We start from the raw sequence: 18,215 nt of genomic DNA, 5'->3' as shown, positions 1-18,215 counted from the left end.
GTTTCTCTCTCATCGATGTTTCTAGCTCTCTATCCCTCTCCCTTCCTCTCTGTAAAAAATCAATAAAATATATTTAAAAAAATAAAGGAAAATGGTCATTTTCTCAAAGGCCAGCTGGGGGAGGGGGACACACAGAGGGTGGGTGTCTTGCATCCTCCAGCATCCTCACAAAGGCCTCTGAGGCAGACATTGTAACACGGAACATCGTAACGCAGCCAACAAGGTTTGCAGCACCAAGTTCAAGGTCATTCCCAGGGTTAGCGCAGGGCTAGGGGCCAACCCCAGGTTGTCGGTCTGACTCCCAATCCCGTGGATTTCACCTTTATGCCATGCCCCCCTCCCTTTGGCCAAAAATAAAAAAAGGCTTTCTGAATGTGAATCCACTGCTTTATCTCTCTTTAAGGTTAATCTCAGATCAAATGCAGAGTGTGGATTTTAAATCCGAGGGAGGCCACCCCCGCTCCTCGTCCCGCGACATCCACGGGGACCACGACTGAGGAAAGCGGGGATGACGGGCTGGCCCTCGGCCAACCTGAAGCAGGTCGGCGGAGGGAGACGGTCTCCGGGGAAGCGCGCCCGCCCGCACTCACCGTTCTGCGTGAGCTTCGTGGAGCAGATGAGCGTGCCGATCTGGAAGGAGTCTTTGCTGATGGTGCAGCTGCCCAGGCTCTGCATGCCCTTGCCCGTGGCCGAGTGGCCCTTCTCCTCCAGCTCCGCCTTCGTGGAGGGCAGGCTCAGGTACGTGGCCACGTCTTCCAGCTTCTTCGCTTCGGCCTGCGGGTCGGGGTGATTTATGCCCCCATCAGCACCCCACAGGTTTTCTTTTCCCTCCCTCGTTATCCCTCATCTTTTTAACCATCGTGGTATTTGCTCTTAATCATCGGCTAAACTGTTTATCCTAATGATTTCTCTAATTCCTGCAGATTAATCCACGCTAACAAGAGCGTTTCTTTACACAGCACCTGAGGTGTCCTGTACGGCATCTCCTCAGGAGGAGCAGCGAGCAGGCAGGGTCAAGGGATGTGTGCGTTTGCATAATTACACGTCCCTGGACCGCAGCTTCCCCCGAAGGTGAGATGTCACTCAGGCCAGGCGGCCCGGGAGGGAATGGGGCAGCAGCCTCAGCAGCCCCACCCGTCCCCCCCGGCTACCTTATCCTGTCCCCCGCCTATACGTTATCCCGCGCCCCCCCGGCCCCCACCTATACGTTATCCCGCGCTCCGCGCCCTCGCCCCCCGCTGCCTATACATTATCCCGCACCCCCTATACCTTATCCCACCCCCGCCTACCTTATCCCCCCCGCCTACCTTACCCCCCCCGCCTACCTTATCCACCACCCCGCCTACCTTATCCACCCCCCCCCCACCTTATAGACGATGAGGTCGTGCTCGCCGTCTCTCAGCGTCGTCCCGTCGTATCGCATCAGCTTCACAAAGGCCAGTGCAAATATTTTCTCAGATTTGTCCTTGGCTGCAAAGAAATCGAAAACCATCTCCCATGGCTGCCGTGGCCACGTGACGTCAGAAACATCAGATGCCACCAGGGCTACCTTTACGGACAACCTGACAGACCTGCACGGCAGACTGAAAGGAATCTAAGTGGAGAGACAGACGAGGTCACCAGTCGGGAGACGCTTCTCCTAAAGGGATGGGCGGTGCTCGAGTCAACCTGTGAGTTCCGCGCGATTCCCATCAGAATCTCAGGGAGGCGCTTGCCGGGGGGACGAGAAGGGGCCCAGGCCACCAGGAGGATGCGGAAGAAGAGCAGGCAACACCGGAAACCAGGAGTGACACCGGTCAAGTGATACTAATGAGACCGCGTGCTCGTGACACACGGAAACACACACCCGTGGGAACGGGCAGGGTCTGGAGACACAAGGCCATTGTCAACGGCAGCCACACGGGCAGACCATTCACCGCGAAAACTGGCTAGCTATGGGAAAAACCAGATCGGTCGGTTCCTACCTGGCCCCGTGCACTGACATTAACCACAGGCAGACTAAGGGCCCGAGGGGGAAGCTCTGTTCTCCTGGGCAGGAACGTGCTTCCGCCACGCACTGCACACGAGACGCGGTCCCTCCCGCCAGCGAGTTTCTGCAGAGGTCCCGCGGGCGCTGCAGGGACCAGCCGTCTGACAGCGAGCGAGTAGCCTGGTCACACTCTCCCCTCGCCTGCCTTGCTGTTCTTCATAGTTTAGGGACTGAATGGTGCCCCCCAAGTTGGTAAGTTGGAGCCCTAACCCAGAGGTGACTGCAGGGGACAAGCCGGAGAGAAGGTGTGAAGGTTCAATGAGGCCCTAAGGCTGCGGCTCTGACCCCATCGAGCCCGACCCTGGTAAGAGGAAGCGACAGCAGGGCTCTCCCCCTCCACGTGCGTTCACCGAGGGAAGCCGCCATCTGCCACCTGGAGGGGCCTCACCCCCACGGGGCTGTGCTGGCACCCGGGTCGCAGACGTCCAGCCCCCAGCACTGCGAGAGAGTAAACGTCTGTTCGCTACGCCCCAGTCTATGGCATCTGGTTAGCGCTGCCCGAGCTGACTCAAACCACAGTGCTTGTTAACACATGACCAGGCGTGTGTGTGTGCGTGTGTGTGTGTCCGTGTGTGTGCGTGTGTGTGTGCGTGCGTGCATGTGTGCGAGTGTGCATGCTTATGTGTGTGTGCACACGTGTGCATGCGTGTATGCGTGTGCGTGCGTGTGTGCATGCGCACACGTGCGGGTGTGTGGTTGGTGGTGAGTTTCGCCCATTGGACCGTGAGTGCCAGGGAAGTATGTGTTTTCTCTCTGCTGCTTCCCCGGGACAGGAGATGGTGCTCGCTGGGTATAACATGAGCAACAAAGGCCTGTTTTACTCGGGAGATGCCGACAGACAAGTTCTTCCAGATGCACGGGAAGTAAAACAGGGTGCTCTGAAGGGGTGATGGTGGGACAGGCACGGTCCCTGCCCGGCCGGAGAAGGCCTCCCAGTGAGGATGAAGGGCCTCTGGGCCAAGATGTGAATCCTGCAGGAGGTGCGATGGCCAGTGCAGGGTCCTCAAGGGGGACTGGGTCTGGCTGGTCGGGGGACAGACAGCCAGGGTGGCTGGTGAGGAGTGGACAGTGAGGGCCCCACGCAGGCAGCGGCCAGGTCAGCTGGGGACGCAGGAGGAGTCTGGGCGAAGAAAAGGACTCACGTGAATTCCTCAGGCTGCGGCCTGAGTGCAACATGGAAACACGGAGGTTCGGAGCTAGAAAATACCTTGAAAGGGATGTATCCCAGACTCTCTTTTTAGAGATGAAAGGCCAGAGGTCAGAGGGGAGAGGAGCAGACTCCACCCGCCCTGAGTCAGGAGCTAAGATAACACGTCTCATTGGCCTTTGCATTCTGGTGTCCATCAGTACCTGGCACATAGTAGGTGCTCAATAAATGCTGATGAGATGAATGAATAAACGATGGACGCACCCAGTGGTCGGCAAACTCATTAGCCAACAGAGCCAAATATCAACGGTACAACGACTGAAATTTCTTTTGAGAGCCGAATTTTTTAAACTTAAACTTCTTCTAACACCACTTCTTCAAAATAGACTCGCCCAGGCCGAAAACCGACTTCTGCGCATGGGCCACGAAGTTTCAATCGCACTGTATGTGCGTGCCCGCACGTGGTATTTTGTGGAAGAGCCACACTCAAGGGGCCAAAGAGCCGCATGTGGCTCACGAGCCGCGGTTTGCCGAAACCACTGGACTAACCAAATATAACAAAAGTAAAAGAGATGTACCCTAGGAATCGAAAAAAGCCCTTTGTAAAAGGGCACTCGAGACAACATGAAATATCTTAATTAACGTTCAGGTGGAAAGATCAGATTCTTCCAAGCGTGAGCCGACGTGAAAAAAAATAAAGCACGTCTCTGTGAACACACGTGACCATCCCTGTCAGCCGAGGGCTTCCCCTGATCTTACTATCGAGTGGCACGGAGTAAAAATGTGTGCTTTTTTTAGTAACATGTACATCTTCCCAGCAAAGGAACCACTGTACTTGTTACATGCTCGTTAGCAACTATTACGGGGTAGATTCCAATTCTACAAAGTGTCAGGGGCCACAGAGGGCCACGTGCTGCAGAAGCAGGCCCGGCGGCCCCAACCTACAAGGCCCCCTACCAGCAGGGGACATTAGCTCCTCACAGGCTGGGCCCCAAAGCCACACATCTGCTGGCGCCCCTGTAACACAGGAGCTTGCTGGCTCTGGAATTGCTAACGAGTTGCTGGAGCGTGTCAGATAGTTACATCAGCAACAAACTTCCCAACGCCGAGGGCGGACCCCAGCCTGAGAAACCCCATCACCTGCTCCCTTTCAGGGGGAAGCAGCTCACATTTTGCTGGGAGGGGGGAGCGTGCAATGTGGCCTCCGGTTTTCCCACTTCGGACCCAGAGTGTCTGCAGATGGGGCCGCAGGAGAGGCCCCAGGGCCACCATCATTCCAGCAGCTGACAGCTCTGGATTTCATCGGCAACACGCTTTGGATGCTTGACACGTTCCCAAGCCCCCACAAGCTGTGGCCGGGGAGACTTCATTAATTATACAAATGTGTCATACTCTGTCGGGTGACAGTATCTTGCCTATAATGAGTACTTAAAACAGACAAGAAAACAAGGATTCTGAAAATTAAAATGCTACAGAAGATACCCCTCCGCCCTAGTGTGATTTGTTAATTAGAGAGAATGAACTCGCTGTAAGGGGGAGCGTGCTCACATTTTGAGATGAGACCTCGGTGGATTCGAGAACCGTGCCCCTGACCCCAGCGCCGCTCCCTACCTGCGCCCCTCCAGCCCACTCGGCTGCGCGCTGGCCAACTCCCGCCCCTGCTATTCCACGCATGCTGGGAGCCAGCCCCCACGGCCTTGGCTGAGAACATACCTGACCCCAAAGTGCCCCCCAGGCATGTACCCCCGCTCTGTTCACCCCACTCCTCGGCTCACATGACTCCCCAAGATGCCCTTCTCTACTAGGCGCTTACAAGCTGACCTTGGCCCTCAACTCAAACCTCAGTTCTGCAGGAGATCCGGCTCCATGAGTTGTGTATACAGCAGGTGCCAAATAATGACAGGTGATGCAAGTGGCCTGGCTACTCCCGGAGGCGTGGGAACATGATGCTCAAGCACACGGGCCGGGTCTGAACCAGAGCCCTTCCCTGGCGAACGAGGTGACTTTGGGCCCCTGTGGAGGGGACTGAGCCTCGGTTTCCTCATCTGTCCTGTGGAGGTTTGATCATATGGAACGCATGTGGGATTGCTGTGAGGACTAACGACATGACATAGAAACCTCCGTGCCAGCAGCACGGTAAGAGCACAGCGAATGTTAGTGAACATCCATGCATGGCTGTGCTTACCCGGGGCCGGCCAGCGGGAGGGCCGCACACAATTAGCAGAGCCGGGCCGGCTGCCGGGGGCCTGGACATGGCCCTACAGCAGGCTGCCATGGTGGGCAGGGGTCCCCAAGCTGCCCAGCCTTCACCCCTGCTTCTCCCACTGGACTTGAACCCTGACCCTTTTAGCTGGACCCTAGCTCTGCTTAAACACCGGGCCACCCCAGCAGGCCTCAAGGGGTTCAAGACCACACACTGAGCAGGAAGAGCCGGGTTTTTAAATCTCCTCCTACCTCCGTGACTTTTCTGGTGGATGGACCAGCATTACAAGCAAAAATGGAGGAGAGGGATTCGAAAGAACAGCAAGGAGCAGCATCTCCTCAGAAACATTCGAGAAGAGAATGAAGATCTCCTACGACGGGCTCAAGGAAAGCGTCATGAACATTCCCCAGGACGGGAGCTGAAGACTGAAGACCTCATTGTGTTTTGGGAGCCAAGTTCCAGAACTATCCAGAACTATCCAGAACTTTCCAGAACAATCCAGAACAAGGGCAGCCTCCTGAGCCTGCCCCCTGGTTTTCCGCCGACCGACCTGGGATAGCACAGTGGTTACTCACAGTCCTGCGAGGATCGGTGGCGGAAGGTGAAGCGGAGGTGACTGCGGTTGACGTCCTCGATGGGGATGGCCACCTTGCGGGAGTGAAAAGGGAAGTTTAAGCACCGCTGGCGCCGTCTCCTCGCAGGGGCAGCGCTGTCCCCGGGAGCGCCCGGGAGGGATGCCTAACCCCCGGGGTGTTTTCCCAAGGCAGGGGCCTTTGGAACACGAGGTAACCCTGTAAAGGTGCCCGGGACTCTGTGAGAGCCTCACGGTTCTCTAAAGCAGGGGTCCTCAAACTACGGCCCGCGGGACACAGGCGGCCCGCCGAGGACATTGATCCGGCCCGCCGGGTGCCGCTGCCTGTCCTGCTTAGCAGCCGACTGGTCCCGGGCCCGCAGTGCGCATAGGAATTTGTTCATAGTTTTGTTTTTTTTTAAACTATAGTCCGGCCCTCCAACGGTCTGAGGGACAGGGAACTGGCCCCCTGTTTAAAGAGTTTGAGGACCCCTGCTCTAAAGGCTCTGACCCTACTCTTAAGGTTCAGTGTTTAAACGCCAACGTGTTTGTCCTTAGCCCGACCCCAGGCGTCTGGATTCCCGGCGGCTGCAGGGAACCGCCCCGGGGCGGGGTGAAAGCTGTCTTGCGGTGGCTTACAGTGAAAGCAGAAAGAGCGAATGCACACGGCCCTCAGCCGAGATTGCCCTCCCCCCCCTCCCCCCCCCCCCCATCGCACATCTGCACCCACCACCGCCGCGGGCACCCTAAAAGGCAGGGCGACGCCAGGGGACAGACGTCTCCCCTGCCACAGCCTCTCCACGGCCTCTTTTTCTCCCTTTGCGTAAGGACAGCATTTCCTAGGTAAACCAGACCGGGAAGAGAAACACAATAGCCGTCTTTAAGGGACTCTCTCATTTGTCTCCATGGAAGTCCTACTTTTCTGTTAAGAGGGAATGTATTCCAAGAAACGCCCGCGTGGCTCCTTAGCGACCTTGCGTGACCTGGCGGGAGGCTCAGGGTGCCCTTTGCGGGCGGCCCCTGCTGGGTGGCAGGAGGGGACTCCCCTAGGCTGCAAATGAGCATTTCATCACGAACCCCGAGGGATGAAAGGGCCACGTCCACGGTACCTTCACGGTCTCGAACCAGCGCGGCTGCTTGACCTGATAGTAAATCACGGACTTGTACTCGGAAATGGCCCCGTCGCCGGCCCCCGGGAAGATCACGTGCTGAGAAGAGGGCACAGAACTCCCATCAGGTCTCACAGAACTCGACCCGCATCCGTCTCCCCACCTCCCGCCCCCGGAGCCGAGCCCGAGGGAGGAGTGCCCAGGGAGTGCCAATCACCGCTGCCGATGGTGCCATCCCAGCAATGCAGGGTGCATCCATCCGATGCCCGCGGCCAGCATCAACCCCGCTCCCAGATCTGAGGGGCCTGCCACCTGGGATTGCCGTCCCCCACCCTTCTCCCCCTCACCCCTAATGACGCCCACAGGAGGGCTGCAGGAAGCCGCTGAGTCCCTCAGTAGGTCCCCCCAATAAAGGGCTACAGACACCATTCAGGAGGTGGTAACACTCCCTGCCGCTCGTCCCCAGCGTGAACACTGACCACTGGGCAGTGCCCGCTGGGACAGGGCACAGAGCCACCCGGAGAGAAAGGGTGCCCCTCCTCCTGGCAGAGCTGGGCCCCACGTGCACTCACAGGGCACTGCCCTCAGCCACGGTCCACAGAGCCAGCTTGGCAGCGACTGGGACTCCTGCCTTGGCTTGGCCTCCGGTCACCAGAGGAGACCACAGCCTCTGGATACTTCCCAGGACCCTCCTGTGGCCTCTCAGGAGGGGACCTTGGTCCCACCACCTCCTGGATGACTCCACGCCGTCACAGGTCAGAGGTCCAAGTTCAAACCCAGCTCCACCTCTCGCCCGCGCGCTGACCTGAACAAGTGAATTGCTTTCTCGGGACCCAGGTTCCCTTGTGTCTCCCATGGAGACAACCATGGTATCCGAACTTCCAGGCCGCTGCCGGGACCCCGGGGAACCCGCGTCTGGGCAAGCTGGAGAAGGGAAGGCAGACAGGCCCCGCCCCAGAAGCAGGAGCAGGTCTTTCCTAGTCTGTGCAGAGCTGAGGTCAGAGGTGAACACGTGGAGAGCAACACCAAACGCTGCGGAGTAGCTTTGCAACAGTCAGTACCTCCAGGCGCTTGCCGTCTTCATCGTAAACGGACACCGTAACCTCGACGTTCTTGGCCGTGGTTTTGCTTCCTTTATCGAAATCTCCTTGCACTAATGTCACATAGATGTCATTTCGAACATCACCTGGGGGGTAGAGGGAAATTATAACCTGAAAACCAATCAATCCATCATCCATTGCGTAATCAGGAATTTTGCAGAAGGGTCTAACTCGTTACCCCTCCTAGCAGAGCGCTATAAATACTGCATTAGAGGTATTTAATTTACCAAATACCTTCCACGAAATAGTCTCCGCCTATCGAGGCAGGACGGGGCAATTTTCATCATCGTGGGAAGACGTGAGAGGAAGAGGAAACGTGGGGCCCCTAATTATCTGCCGGGGGGTTGTCTTGGCCTGGACAGAGGCGCCCCACACCTCTGGGGGGCCCATGCCCCGGAGCAGACCGAATGCTGTCGGCGTCCGCAAGGACTCAGCCGCTCTGTGTCCATGGCGCCTCGGGCCCCTGTCACCACCCGTCAGACCACGGGCTGTGGTCATCGTCTAAGCGCCAAAGCATATCACTGACATCAATCGAGGACAGCGGGCGAGGTGGCCTCTGTGCATTTTACTACGGAGCTGAACAAAAAAGCCGACGAAGAATTCAAACCACAAGCCCTGTCCCGAGTCGCCTGGGATCAGGGACCAGGGATGCGTCAGGAGAGAAGCCTTCTTCTGCCTGGTTCTCCCTCCTTCCGGGGGCAGCTGCCCTGCCGGGAGCCTGAACGGGGACCCCAAGGAGCAGGAGAACGAAATAGCCCTGCGGGTCTTTTTAAGGGAGAGGGAGACAGAGCATCCATGATGAGAGAGAATCATGGATCGGCTGCCTCCTGCACGCCCCACACTGGGGATGGAGCCCGCAACCTGGGCGTGCGCCCTGACCGGGAATGGAACCATGAGCTCCTGGTTCACAGGTCGACACTCAACCCCTGAGGCCGGGGATGTCTTATATTTTTATTTTTATTCAAGTGTAGTTGGCACACAGTACAGGACTGTGCGTTTTACAGTGAGATGGGACTTAAATTGTGCAAAAAAAAAAAAAAAGCAACTAATGAGCTCAAGACATGCCTCGCTCTGAGCACATAGGAAGCCCTGGTAACAGCCCGACAGGGAAAGCTTAGTGAAGCTTCGTTAGCAACGTGATGCAGGGGAAGCATCGCACCAGGGGCTGCTCCTGGCTGTCCGGCAGCCACACCCCCGGGTGCCCCACCCTGTCCCCACGGGGGACACCGGAACAGTTTCGTTCCGAGTAGCAAACAGCCCGCTCTGGGCCAAGAACAAGAGTCCCTTAAGAAGTCTCCTTGTTTTCCTCGTTGGTGGTGTTTTCTGCTCTTTTCTGCTTTTCACGTACCCAAGGAGTAAATTAAGCTTCCATTTAAACGTCATTATGACAAGAATCCCAGCGGTCGCTAGGGCAGCCGCAGCAGCAGCTGGGGACGGAAGCAGCGCACCAGGACCCTGACCCTGAGCGTCGTGAGGAATGACGGGGCGCAGGGCGGGGCTGGATGCACAGCTGCGGGCCCAGGACCTGGGACAGTCACGTAGCCACCCACGGCTAACGGTCTCGTCCGTGAGGCAGGGTGGGCTGTGGGGTCCCTCCGCCTGAAAGGTCTATCGAGGCACACAATAACCCCGAAGGGTGCCCGCGGCCCACAGAGGCCCCGTCAGCCAGGGGACTGCCGCGGCTGGGAGGTGGTTAGACGCCAAGTGCCCGCTCCCGCTGGCCCGGAGATGCCCACTGCGGGGCCCCCAGAGGCAGACCCACAGACGGGCGCTCACAAGAGGCCGTGGCACGTGCCTCCGGCTCCAGGGCTTCCTGGAAGGAGGCTGGGGCCTCCCCGAGAGGCTTGCCGCCTGTGCCTCAGTCCCGAGCTGATCCGTGCGTGTCCTCGGGGTTCCGCATGGCCGCCACGTATACCCCGGCAGCTCAGAGCGCCAACCGGTCCGACCGGCGGGGACTCTGTTATTCTCATTCTTCAGACGAGGAATCCGCAGCTAAGAGGGCTCGGCACGTGCCCGGGCCCCAGCGCCAGGGAGGAGCAGGGGTGGGACCGCGAGCCAGGTGCCTGACCAGGTCCCGCGTGCTCAGTGCTGGGGACACTGTGGCGAGGAGGCAGGGAGCCACCACCTCCCCCGGGGCCTGTTACGAAGCCGGAACCTAACAGGGCGTGTGTACCGACACTGTGCTCCCTTCCCTCGGCCCACAGTCTGGTGACTCAGTACTGTTACAGCATCAGACATAAGGGGAGCCCAGGGCATCCCTGTGAACCCACAGAACCATCATAAAGGAGTCGCCTCGGTCCTAGAGGGACCCAAGCATCATAACCCCCCTATTCACCGAGCCTGACAGTGAATGCCACACAGCTCCCCACAGACCCTGCCGGCCTCCCTGCACCCGTAACCGCGTGTGACCCCATCTAATGTGCGAGCTTCCAGGCGGGGCCGCGGCAGCCAGGGGACGTGGCTCGGCCAAGGCTGTGCCCGCAGAGCCATGGCACTGCCCCAGCTGCTGACAGAGGCTCAGGCTTGCCCTGGCCGGTGTGGCTCAATAAACAGAGTGTCAGCCTGCGGACTGAAGGGTCCTGAGTTCGATTCCTGGTCAGGGCACATGCCCAGGTTTCGGACTTGATCCCCAGTGTGGGGCGTGCAGGGGGCAGCTGGCCAATCATTCCCTCTCATCATTGATGTTTCCATCTTCTCTCCCTCTCCCTCTCCCTTCCGCTCTGAAATCAGTAAAAGTATTTTTTAAAAAAAGAAGGCTCAGGCTCTCGGGCTGGGATGCTGGCAGATGCTTATCTCACCCCCTGGTCCCTGTTCTGGTACCCTGAGCAGCCGCTCCCTCCTCCACCCTCCCAGGTCGCTGTAACCAAGAGCAGCCGCTGCCCTCGGCCTGACCCGCAGCACCAGCCCGCAGAAATGACACAAAACCACGCGGGGGTCACAACCGCACACGGCCCCCTGCTGGCCGGGGCTCCCACAGGTCCCTGTCCACGTGGCGCGCAACGGCCGGCCGTGTGCCGGCCCCACGTCAGCCACCTCCACACCACGGTCAGCAACGCGTGAGAGGGAGCGGCTCTTACCGGGCATGATGATCTCGGGGAACCCCGTCTTCCGAGCCACAGCTGTGGTCCTGTCCACTAAGTGGGGAAACTCCTTCCTGATCTGGTGGATGTCTCCAGGGAGCAATTTCAGAGTAACCCACAGACCTAGGGAGACAAGAGGCGCGTCCGTTACGTCGTATCTCGTCCATGTTTAAAAGAAGGCACCACGAGCCAACGTAACCAACGAGCAGCTTCTAACTCCCGACGGAAGGCTGTGAGAGAAAAGGGGGTGTGTGAGGAGGAGGGAAAGCGAGGGGCCAGGAGGAGGGGGGCTGGCCCGGGAACCACCCGCGTCTGATTGGCTGGGATACAAATCCCCCTTGGCAGGGGCCTCAGGACCAGAGAGGCTTCTGAGCTCACAGGCACTGAAGGTAAATGATGAGGTAGCGTTTGGGGGATGGTTGAAAGGCTTTTGCTTCTCATTCTCCCAAGGGGAACAGCAGAGGAGAACCTGGGAGGTACATTCACAGCTTCACGAGCCCCAAGTTCCAAACTGCTGAGCAGCATCCGAGCTCTGAAGGCGGGCAGCAGAGCGCTGGGCTGTGGACCACCACCAGGCTGGCCCTACAGGACCGGGACAGCCCCACGGGACAGGGACAGCCCCACGGGACAGGGACAGCCCCCCAGGACTGAAAGGGCCAGGCCCCCAAGACCGGGACAGCCCCACTGGACAGGGCCAGCCCCCCAGGACAGGGCCAGCCCCATGGGACCGGGACAGCTCCACGGGACAGGGCCAGCCCCCCAGGACCAGGACAGCCCCCCAGGACCAGGACAGACCCCCAGGACCAGGACAGCCCCCCAGGACCAGGACAGACCCCCAGGACCAGGACAGCCCCACGGGATAGGGCCAGCCCCCCAGGACCAGGACAGCCCCACAGGACAGCCCCACGGGACAGGGCCAGCCCCAAGGAACAGGGCCAATCCCACAGGACCAGGCCAGCCCCCCAGGACCAGGACAGCCCCCCAGGACTGGGACAGCCGGTCCACGTCTCAATGTCACAGCAAGGGAGGGAAGTGCTCTGGCCGACATGCAGCTCTTTCCCCAACAGGTAAAACAGACTCTCAAACCCGCTCAGCAAGAGGTGCCCTGGGGAGAACAGGGCAAACTCGCTAAGACCTGCGCGCAGAGCGAATGCCCCGCCCTCCCTCTTGGAAAAGCTGATGGGGAATCGCATCTTGCAGGCAAGGCTCCCGAGCAGAGATCGACAGGAGGCACAACGAGGGACGAAAGCAGACGCCTGACAAAACCAGAGGCAGGAGACAAAGCAGCTGCCTGGCTATCGGCCGTTCCAAGGACGGAGCCTCGCAGGTCGGAAGGGAGGGTGGCACTGTGGCTGGCACAGCGGGGGCTCTGTCCCTGAGACTGTGGGGCCTGGCCTGCTTGCGCCCAGCTCACTCAGCTACGTGGGACCCCAAGTGCCACATAAGGAGATGTCCAGGGGGCCCAGGGGGTGTGGCTCAGGGGCTGAGCTCTGTCCCAGGCACCAAGTAGTTGCCAGTTTGATCCCCGGTCAGGGCACGTGTCTGGGTTGCAGGCTCGATCCCCAGCATGAGGCGGGCAGGAGGTAGCGGATCAATGCTTCTCTCTCATGGATGTTTCTCTTTCTCTCACTTTCTCCCTTTCTCTCTCTCTCTCTCTCTCTCTCAAAGAATAAACACATATCCTCGGTGAGGATTAAAGAGAAAAGGAGCTGGCATACGTTCTATCTCAGCCGTGGGCAAACTACGGCCCGCGGGCCGGATCCAGCTGTTCTATCCGGTTCTCTTGCTCTCCCCTCCGCTCCTTTACTTTGAATTTATATTAGTTCACACAAACACTCCATCCATGCTTTTGTCCGGCCCTCCGGTCCAGTTTAAGAACCCATGGTGGCCCTCGAGTCAAAAAGTTTGCCCACCCCTGGTCTATCTAAAACAACAGGAGATGTCCAGGGGGGTGGGAGGCGCCTGTCCACCTGAATCGCCCAGCACCTCTGCGGTCAGGTTCAGAACAATCTCAACCGAATATGTAAGACGTGGTCAACGGGACAGACACACGTGGATGCACAACCTAAAATAGGCCGGAGCCGAGAGAGGTGCGCAGAGGAGCCAGGAGCGAGAGAGAACCGAGGAGGGGGAGACTCAGGTCCCTGGTGGAGATCACTCCCCTTCCCCTGCCCCCAGCGCCCACGCTTCTGAGCTGAGACGTGATGGGCAAGCGACAGGCAGGCCCGGTCACTTCTGACGACACACGGAGCTACGGGGCCAGCCCAGCAGGCAGCAGCTACTTCTGTGCAGTGCTTCTGGGCCACGGCCCTCCCCACTCCCCCAGAATGCACTGGGGCAGGGAAGCCCTGACGAATGCTCACTTCCACGGGGAGGCCAACCTGGCCCCGGTGCCTTTTGGCTCAGAGGCCCCGGTTCTCCTTGAAAAATCAGGGAATGCGCTCCTCTCTCAGCTCTCACTGTGACCTGGGACGCCCCCCTGCCCCTGGGCTCACGGAACTTGGCCCCGGTACCAGCGCCAAGGCCTGTGGGGTCCCAGGTTTGGGCCACAGTTCCAGTGAGACTGACAGAGGCAGGCTGGGGTCCCTCTCTCCTAGAAATGGCCTGCTGGCTGGCACCCTCTTCCTGTGACTGAAATAGTACACGTTCATCAACAAGGAGGACCGAAAGAGCAGGAGGGCCAGGGCAGCCAGGGGCCTGGCACCCACGCTGACAGCGGCTCCAGAGGAAAGAGCTGCCATTGGACCTCCCCCCACGGCTCTCATTGGTGCTGGTGGTAGTGATGATGGAGATGATGAGGACGGTGATGATGGTGAGGAGGAAGAGGAGGGGGTGGTGACGATGATGGTGGCTCCGTGGTTGAGCCTGCACCCACAAACCAGGAAGTCACGGTTCGATTCCCGGTCAAAGCACATGCCTGGGGTGCAGGCTTGATCCCCAGGAGGGGGTCTGCGGGAGGCAGCCGATCGATGATGTGTCTCTTCCACCCATGTTTCTATCTTTCTCTCTCTATCCCTTCCTCTACCTCTAAAAATCAATACAAACATATTTTTAAAAAATACAGGTGCCTGGGCCCACCCCAGAGAATGACTTAAAAAAAAAAAAAAGAGGCTCTGTGTGGAGAGGTTACATTTCATGACGTTGGGGCTGGAGTTTTTGTTTCATGGATGTTCGCCAGGGAGGCGGTAGGTCACACCAAGAGAGAGCCAAGGTCCCTCTACTGCAGAGGGTGGGGTCCTCGGACTCAACTCACACTCTCCCTGGAGCAATGTGACGTGAGTCAAGGGGACTGTCCCTTAGAAGTTACTGACACAGCTCGCTAGACGATGCATCGGGGTTGCTCGCCGGAGCGCTAGGCGTTCACGGGAAGTCTCCATCTCATCAGGGACTGAGGGGTGGACTTCCCACGGGGGCCAGAAGCAGCCTCAGGTCGGAGGGCTCTGAAGGTGCCTTCCCTTCGGCTGGGCAGGGCCTGGGTAAACAGTTGTTTTCCGGGGGCCTCCCGTCCGCCGAGTGCCAGCTGTCACCAGCCGAGGCGATTGATTCATTGCCTCTGCCAACAGAAGGGCAGCTGCTGGGGAGCTTGTCAGTGTGGGATTAAAAATGATGAGTGTTAGACGGGCGGCGGGAAGGAGAAATCCCTCCATCACAAAACTGAAGGGGAAGGAGGGCAAGTGGGGCAGGGGGGCGGTGAGGGGGGGGGTGCGTCTCAGAAAACGAAGTGGCAGCCATTAGGATGACACCGGCAAGGAACGCTGCGACAGGAGCACGCATGGAGGTGGGTTATGTCGAGCGTCTCATGTTTCTCTCAACAGCAAGTGAAATAACAGCTGAGACAGTTACTGTATACTCACTCCCGTGAGGCCACTCCAGAGCGTTTAAAAATGATTAGGGTGAAAGGAGCGGCTGGGTAAGTCTGCGGAAGGCAAACAGATGAGTTGCTTCTAGTCTCATCAACTCTGATTTCCAAAGGTTTAATTGTCTCCCACTCTGTCGAACCCTCACATCAAGGAAGTGGGCTCTTAGCAGTGCTTACAAGGGTGGTGATCAGCAAGAAAACCTTCATAATGCTGTACATCAGGCAAACGCCTACAGATGTTATCCGGCTGCCATCATCACCATCATCAACATCGTCATCACCATCACCATCATCATCCCCATCATCCCTACCATGATCATCATCATCACCACCACCATCAACATCACCATCCTCTTCTTCCTCCTCATCACCATCACCACCATCATCACCATTCTCCTCCTCCTCCTTCTCCTTACCATCATCACTACCATCATCATCACCATCACCACCATCATCACCATTCTCCTCCTTACCATCATCACCACCATCATCACCACCATCACTATCATCACCATTCTCCTCCTTCTCCTTCTCCTTCCCATCATCACCACCATCATCATCACCACCACCACCACCATCATCTCCATCATCACTACCACCATCAACATCACCATCATCACATCCTCTTTTTCCTCCTCCTGTCACCATTACCACCATCACTATATCACCATTCTCCTCCTCCTCCTCCCCTCACCATGATCACCATCATCATCCCCACCATCACCATCATCATCCCCATCATCCCTACCATGATCATCATCATCACCACCACCATCAACATCACCATCCTCTTCTTCCTCCTCATCACCATCACCACCATCATCACCATTCTCCTCCTCCTCCTTCTCCTTACCATCATCACCACCATCATCAGCACCATCACCACCATCATCACCATTCTTCTCCTTACCATCATTACCACCATCATCACCACCATCATCACCACCATCATCACCACCATCACCACCATCATCATCTCCATCATCACTACCACCATCAACATCACCATCATCACATCCTCTTTTTCCTCCTCCTTGTCACCATTACCACCATCACTATATCACCATTCTCCTCCTCCTCCTCCCCTCACCATGATCACCACCATCGTCTTTACCACCCTCTTCTTCCTCATCATCATCACCACCATCACAATTGTCATCATCTTCAACATTATCTTTATGATCATCATCATCACCATCGTCATGATCATCATCAAACTAAAATGCAAACCACACGGCACTCTCCAAACTCAAGCAAGTGGACATTTATAGAAACAAAATGACAGAGTACGTACCTTGGCCCTTGTGGTTGACTTCTTTGGCAGCAATGACTTTGTTTATAACAGTCTGAAGGAAGTCATTCTCCCCTGCCACCCTGGGTGAAAAACGGGATGACATGTTCAGCGGCTTGTGTCGAATGGCGTCGTCCAACGCGAGCCTGGAGGGCACGGGACGACCAAGACCACAGGAGACAAAGGGGCACAGAGACCCGGAGGTCACGGTAACAAGGGAACACAAGAGATCATCGTCACCAGGTGCGAGAGAGTCATCATGAGTCAACGCACGACAAAGGACAGGATAGGTGACAAGAGAGACAGGGAAGAGCATTGATCAGGAAAATGCTGAACCACACGAGAAAAGTAAAGCCAGCAAGGCCGACCCTCTCTCTCCCCAGGACATAGCGGGCACCAGACCCACCCCCCCTTCTCCTAAGCAATGAAAAAGGGGACTAATCTGAAAGTATGCTGTTGGATGGCTTTGAATCCCCAGGAAATGTATGGGCGGTTCTTCCATGTCAATCATTCTGAAGCCTAGCGTAGGTCAAGGGGCAGGTGGTTTGAAGGGAAAACGCAAAATCAAGATTTTTTTTTTTTTTTTAAAGGAATCCTGCCACCTAAATTCTTAGGAAGCTTGGGTGGTCCCCACGTGGGTGGTGCTCCAAAAGGCCGCGTACTCAGTGTGAAAAGAACAGCACCGTCTTGGAGAAGCCAACGACCAGTCCGGAAAGTAAAATCGTGGCGCACTTATGAATGTGAGCCCTGGCCGGCTGGGCTCAGCGATTAGTGTCGGCCTGTGTACCAAAAGGTGGAGGGTTCCATTCCCGGTCAAGGGTTCACACCTTGACTGTGGGTTTGATCCCCGGCCCGGGTCAAGGTGTGTGTGGGTGGCAACCAATCGATGTATCTCTCCCATGCACATCCATGTTCCTCTCCCTTCCCCCTCCTTCCTCTCTTCTATTCTCTCTCAAAATCGATGGGAAAAAATATCCTCGGGTGAGGATAAAATCATAATTAAGTAGGAACGGGCCCATCAATGTTTTCATAGACGCTGCACCAGAACCAAGAGAATAAAATACAAACGAGCCAACGTGTGCAGAGAGACAGGCGGCGTGGCACAGCGGGGACACTGTGCAACAAGCGAGGAAATATACATCGTGTGCATAATGTTTAACATCCTCTCTAGAACCAACGACGAGTGCCATTCATCACTGAGCCCCCATTACTCAGGAGAGCTGAGGACTGTTTACATGGACTTCGCCAAGTGACCAGACAGACACACAGAGAGAGAGAGATGGACTGTGCTTCCCTTCCCTAAACGTACCCTGCGACATAATAAATCAGTTTTAATGGAGCAAAAAAACGGTTTCATTAGCATGCATTTCCCGAAGAGCGGGTTGCAGCGCTTGTTTTGCTCTAAAAGCGTGCTGCTGTTGGCTGCGAAGGCTGCAAATATCCATCTGTACGTGATTAGCCTGCCCTTAATGGAGCAAGGGGTTTCAACTTACAGCAAGAGCTCACCCTGTAACAATATTTCTTAAAGTGGATGTCTCGCTAAAAGACAGAAAAAGATGGTGGCACTGCGCCGGCTCGCGTAGCTGCTAACACGTCCCAGGGAACCTGAGATCAGTGCATCCACAACGAAGAATCCAACCCCCTAACTTTTCAACCAGGAACCCATGTTTTGCTTTTTTTTCCCTCTACTTTTCCCGGAAGGCACGGGCGGGCAATGGGTAATTCCCACTAAATGCTACAATTGGGCCTCAAGACGCTCCGAGGTCTCGTATACACAACAGCATTTGGAAGAGAACTGGGCAGCCAGGCCGGTACGGCTCTGTGGT

At 57.1% G+C, this 18,215-nt stretch overlaps 1 protein-coding gene across 7 annotated transcripts in view; it reads right to left on the bottom strand.

The window, feature by feature from the left end:
- DOCK1 (dedicator of cytokinesis 1) overlaps nucleotides 1-18,215 on the bottom strand; it is a 331,039-nt gene that overhangs the window by 244,347 nt on the left and 68,477 nt on the right. For 4 of the 7 annotated variants that reach the window (XM_080641473.1, XM_080641478.1, XM_080641479.1 and 1 more), the window contains 7 exons: nucleotides 16,393-16,535; nucleotides 11,237-11,362; nucleotides 8,121-8,245; nucleotides 7,060-7,158; nucleotides 5,955-6,027; nucleotides 1,367-1,470; nucleotides 591-774 (listed from right to left, as the gene is read on the bottom strand). In XM_080641473.1, coding sequence (XP_080497599.1) covers nucleotides 591-774; nucleotides 1,367-1,470; nucleotides 5,955-6,027; nucleotides 7,060-7,158; nucleotides 8,121-8,245; nucleotides 11,237-11,362; nucleotides 16,393-16,535 — 854 coding nt within the window. The remainder of the gene's footprint in view (nucleotides 1-590; nucleotides 775-1,366; nucleotides 1,471-5,954; nucleotides 6,028-7,059; nucleotides 7,159-8,120; nucleotides 8,246-11,236; nucleotides 11,363-16,392; nucleotides 16,536-18,215) is intronic. The other 3 variants (XM_080641474.1, XM_080641476.1, XM_080641477.1) reach the window with 2 other exon arrangements.

Source organism: Plecotus auritus (assembly GCF_963455305.1).
Source record: "Plecotus auritus genome assembly, chromosome: 9".
Classification (NCBI taxonomy): domain Eukaryota; kingdom Metazoa; phylum Chordata; class Mammalia; order Chiroptera; family Vespertilionidae; genus Plecotus; species Plecotus auritus.
Note: the sequence above shows the minus strand (reverse complement) of the source record. Positions and strands in the feature narration are given on the sequence as shown.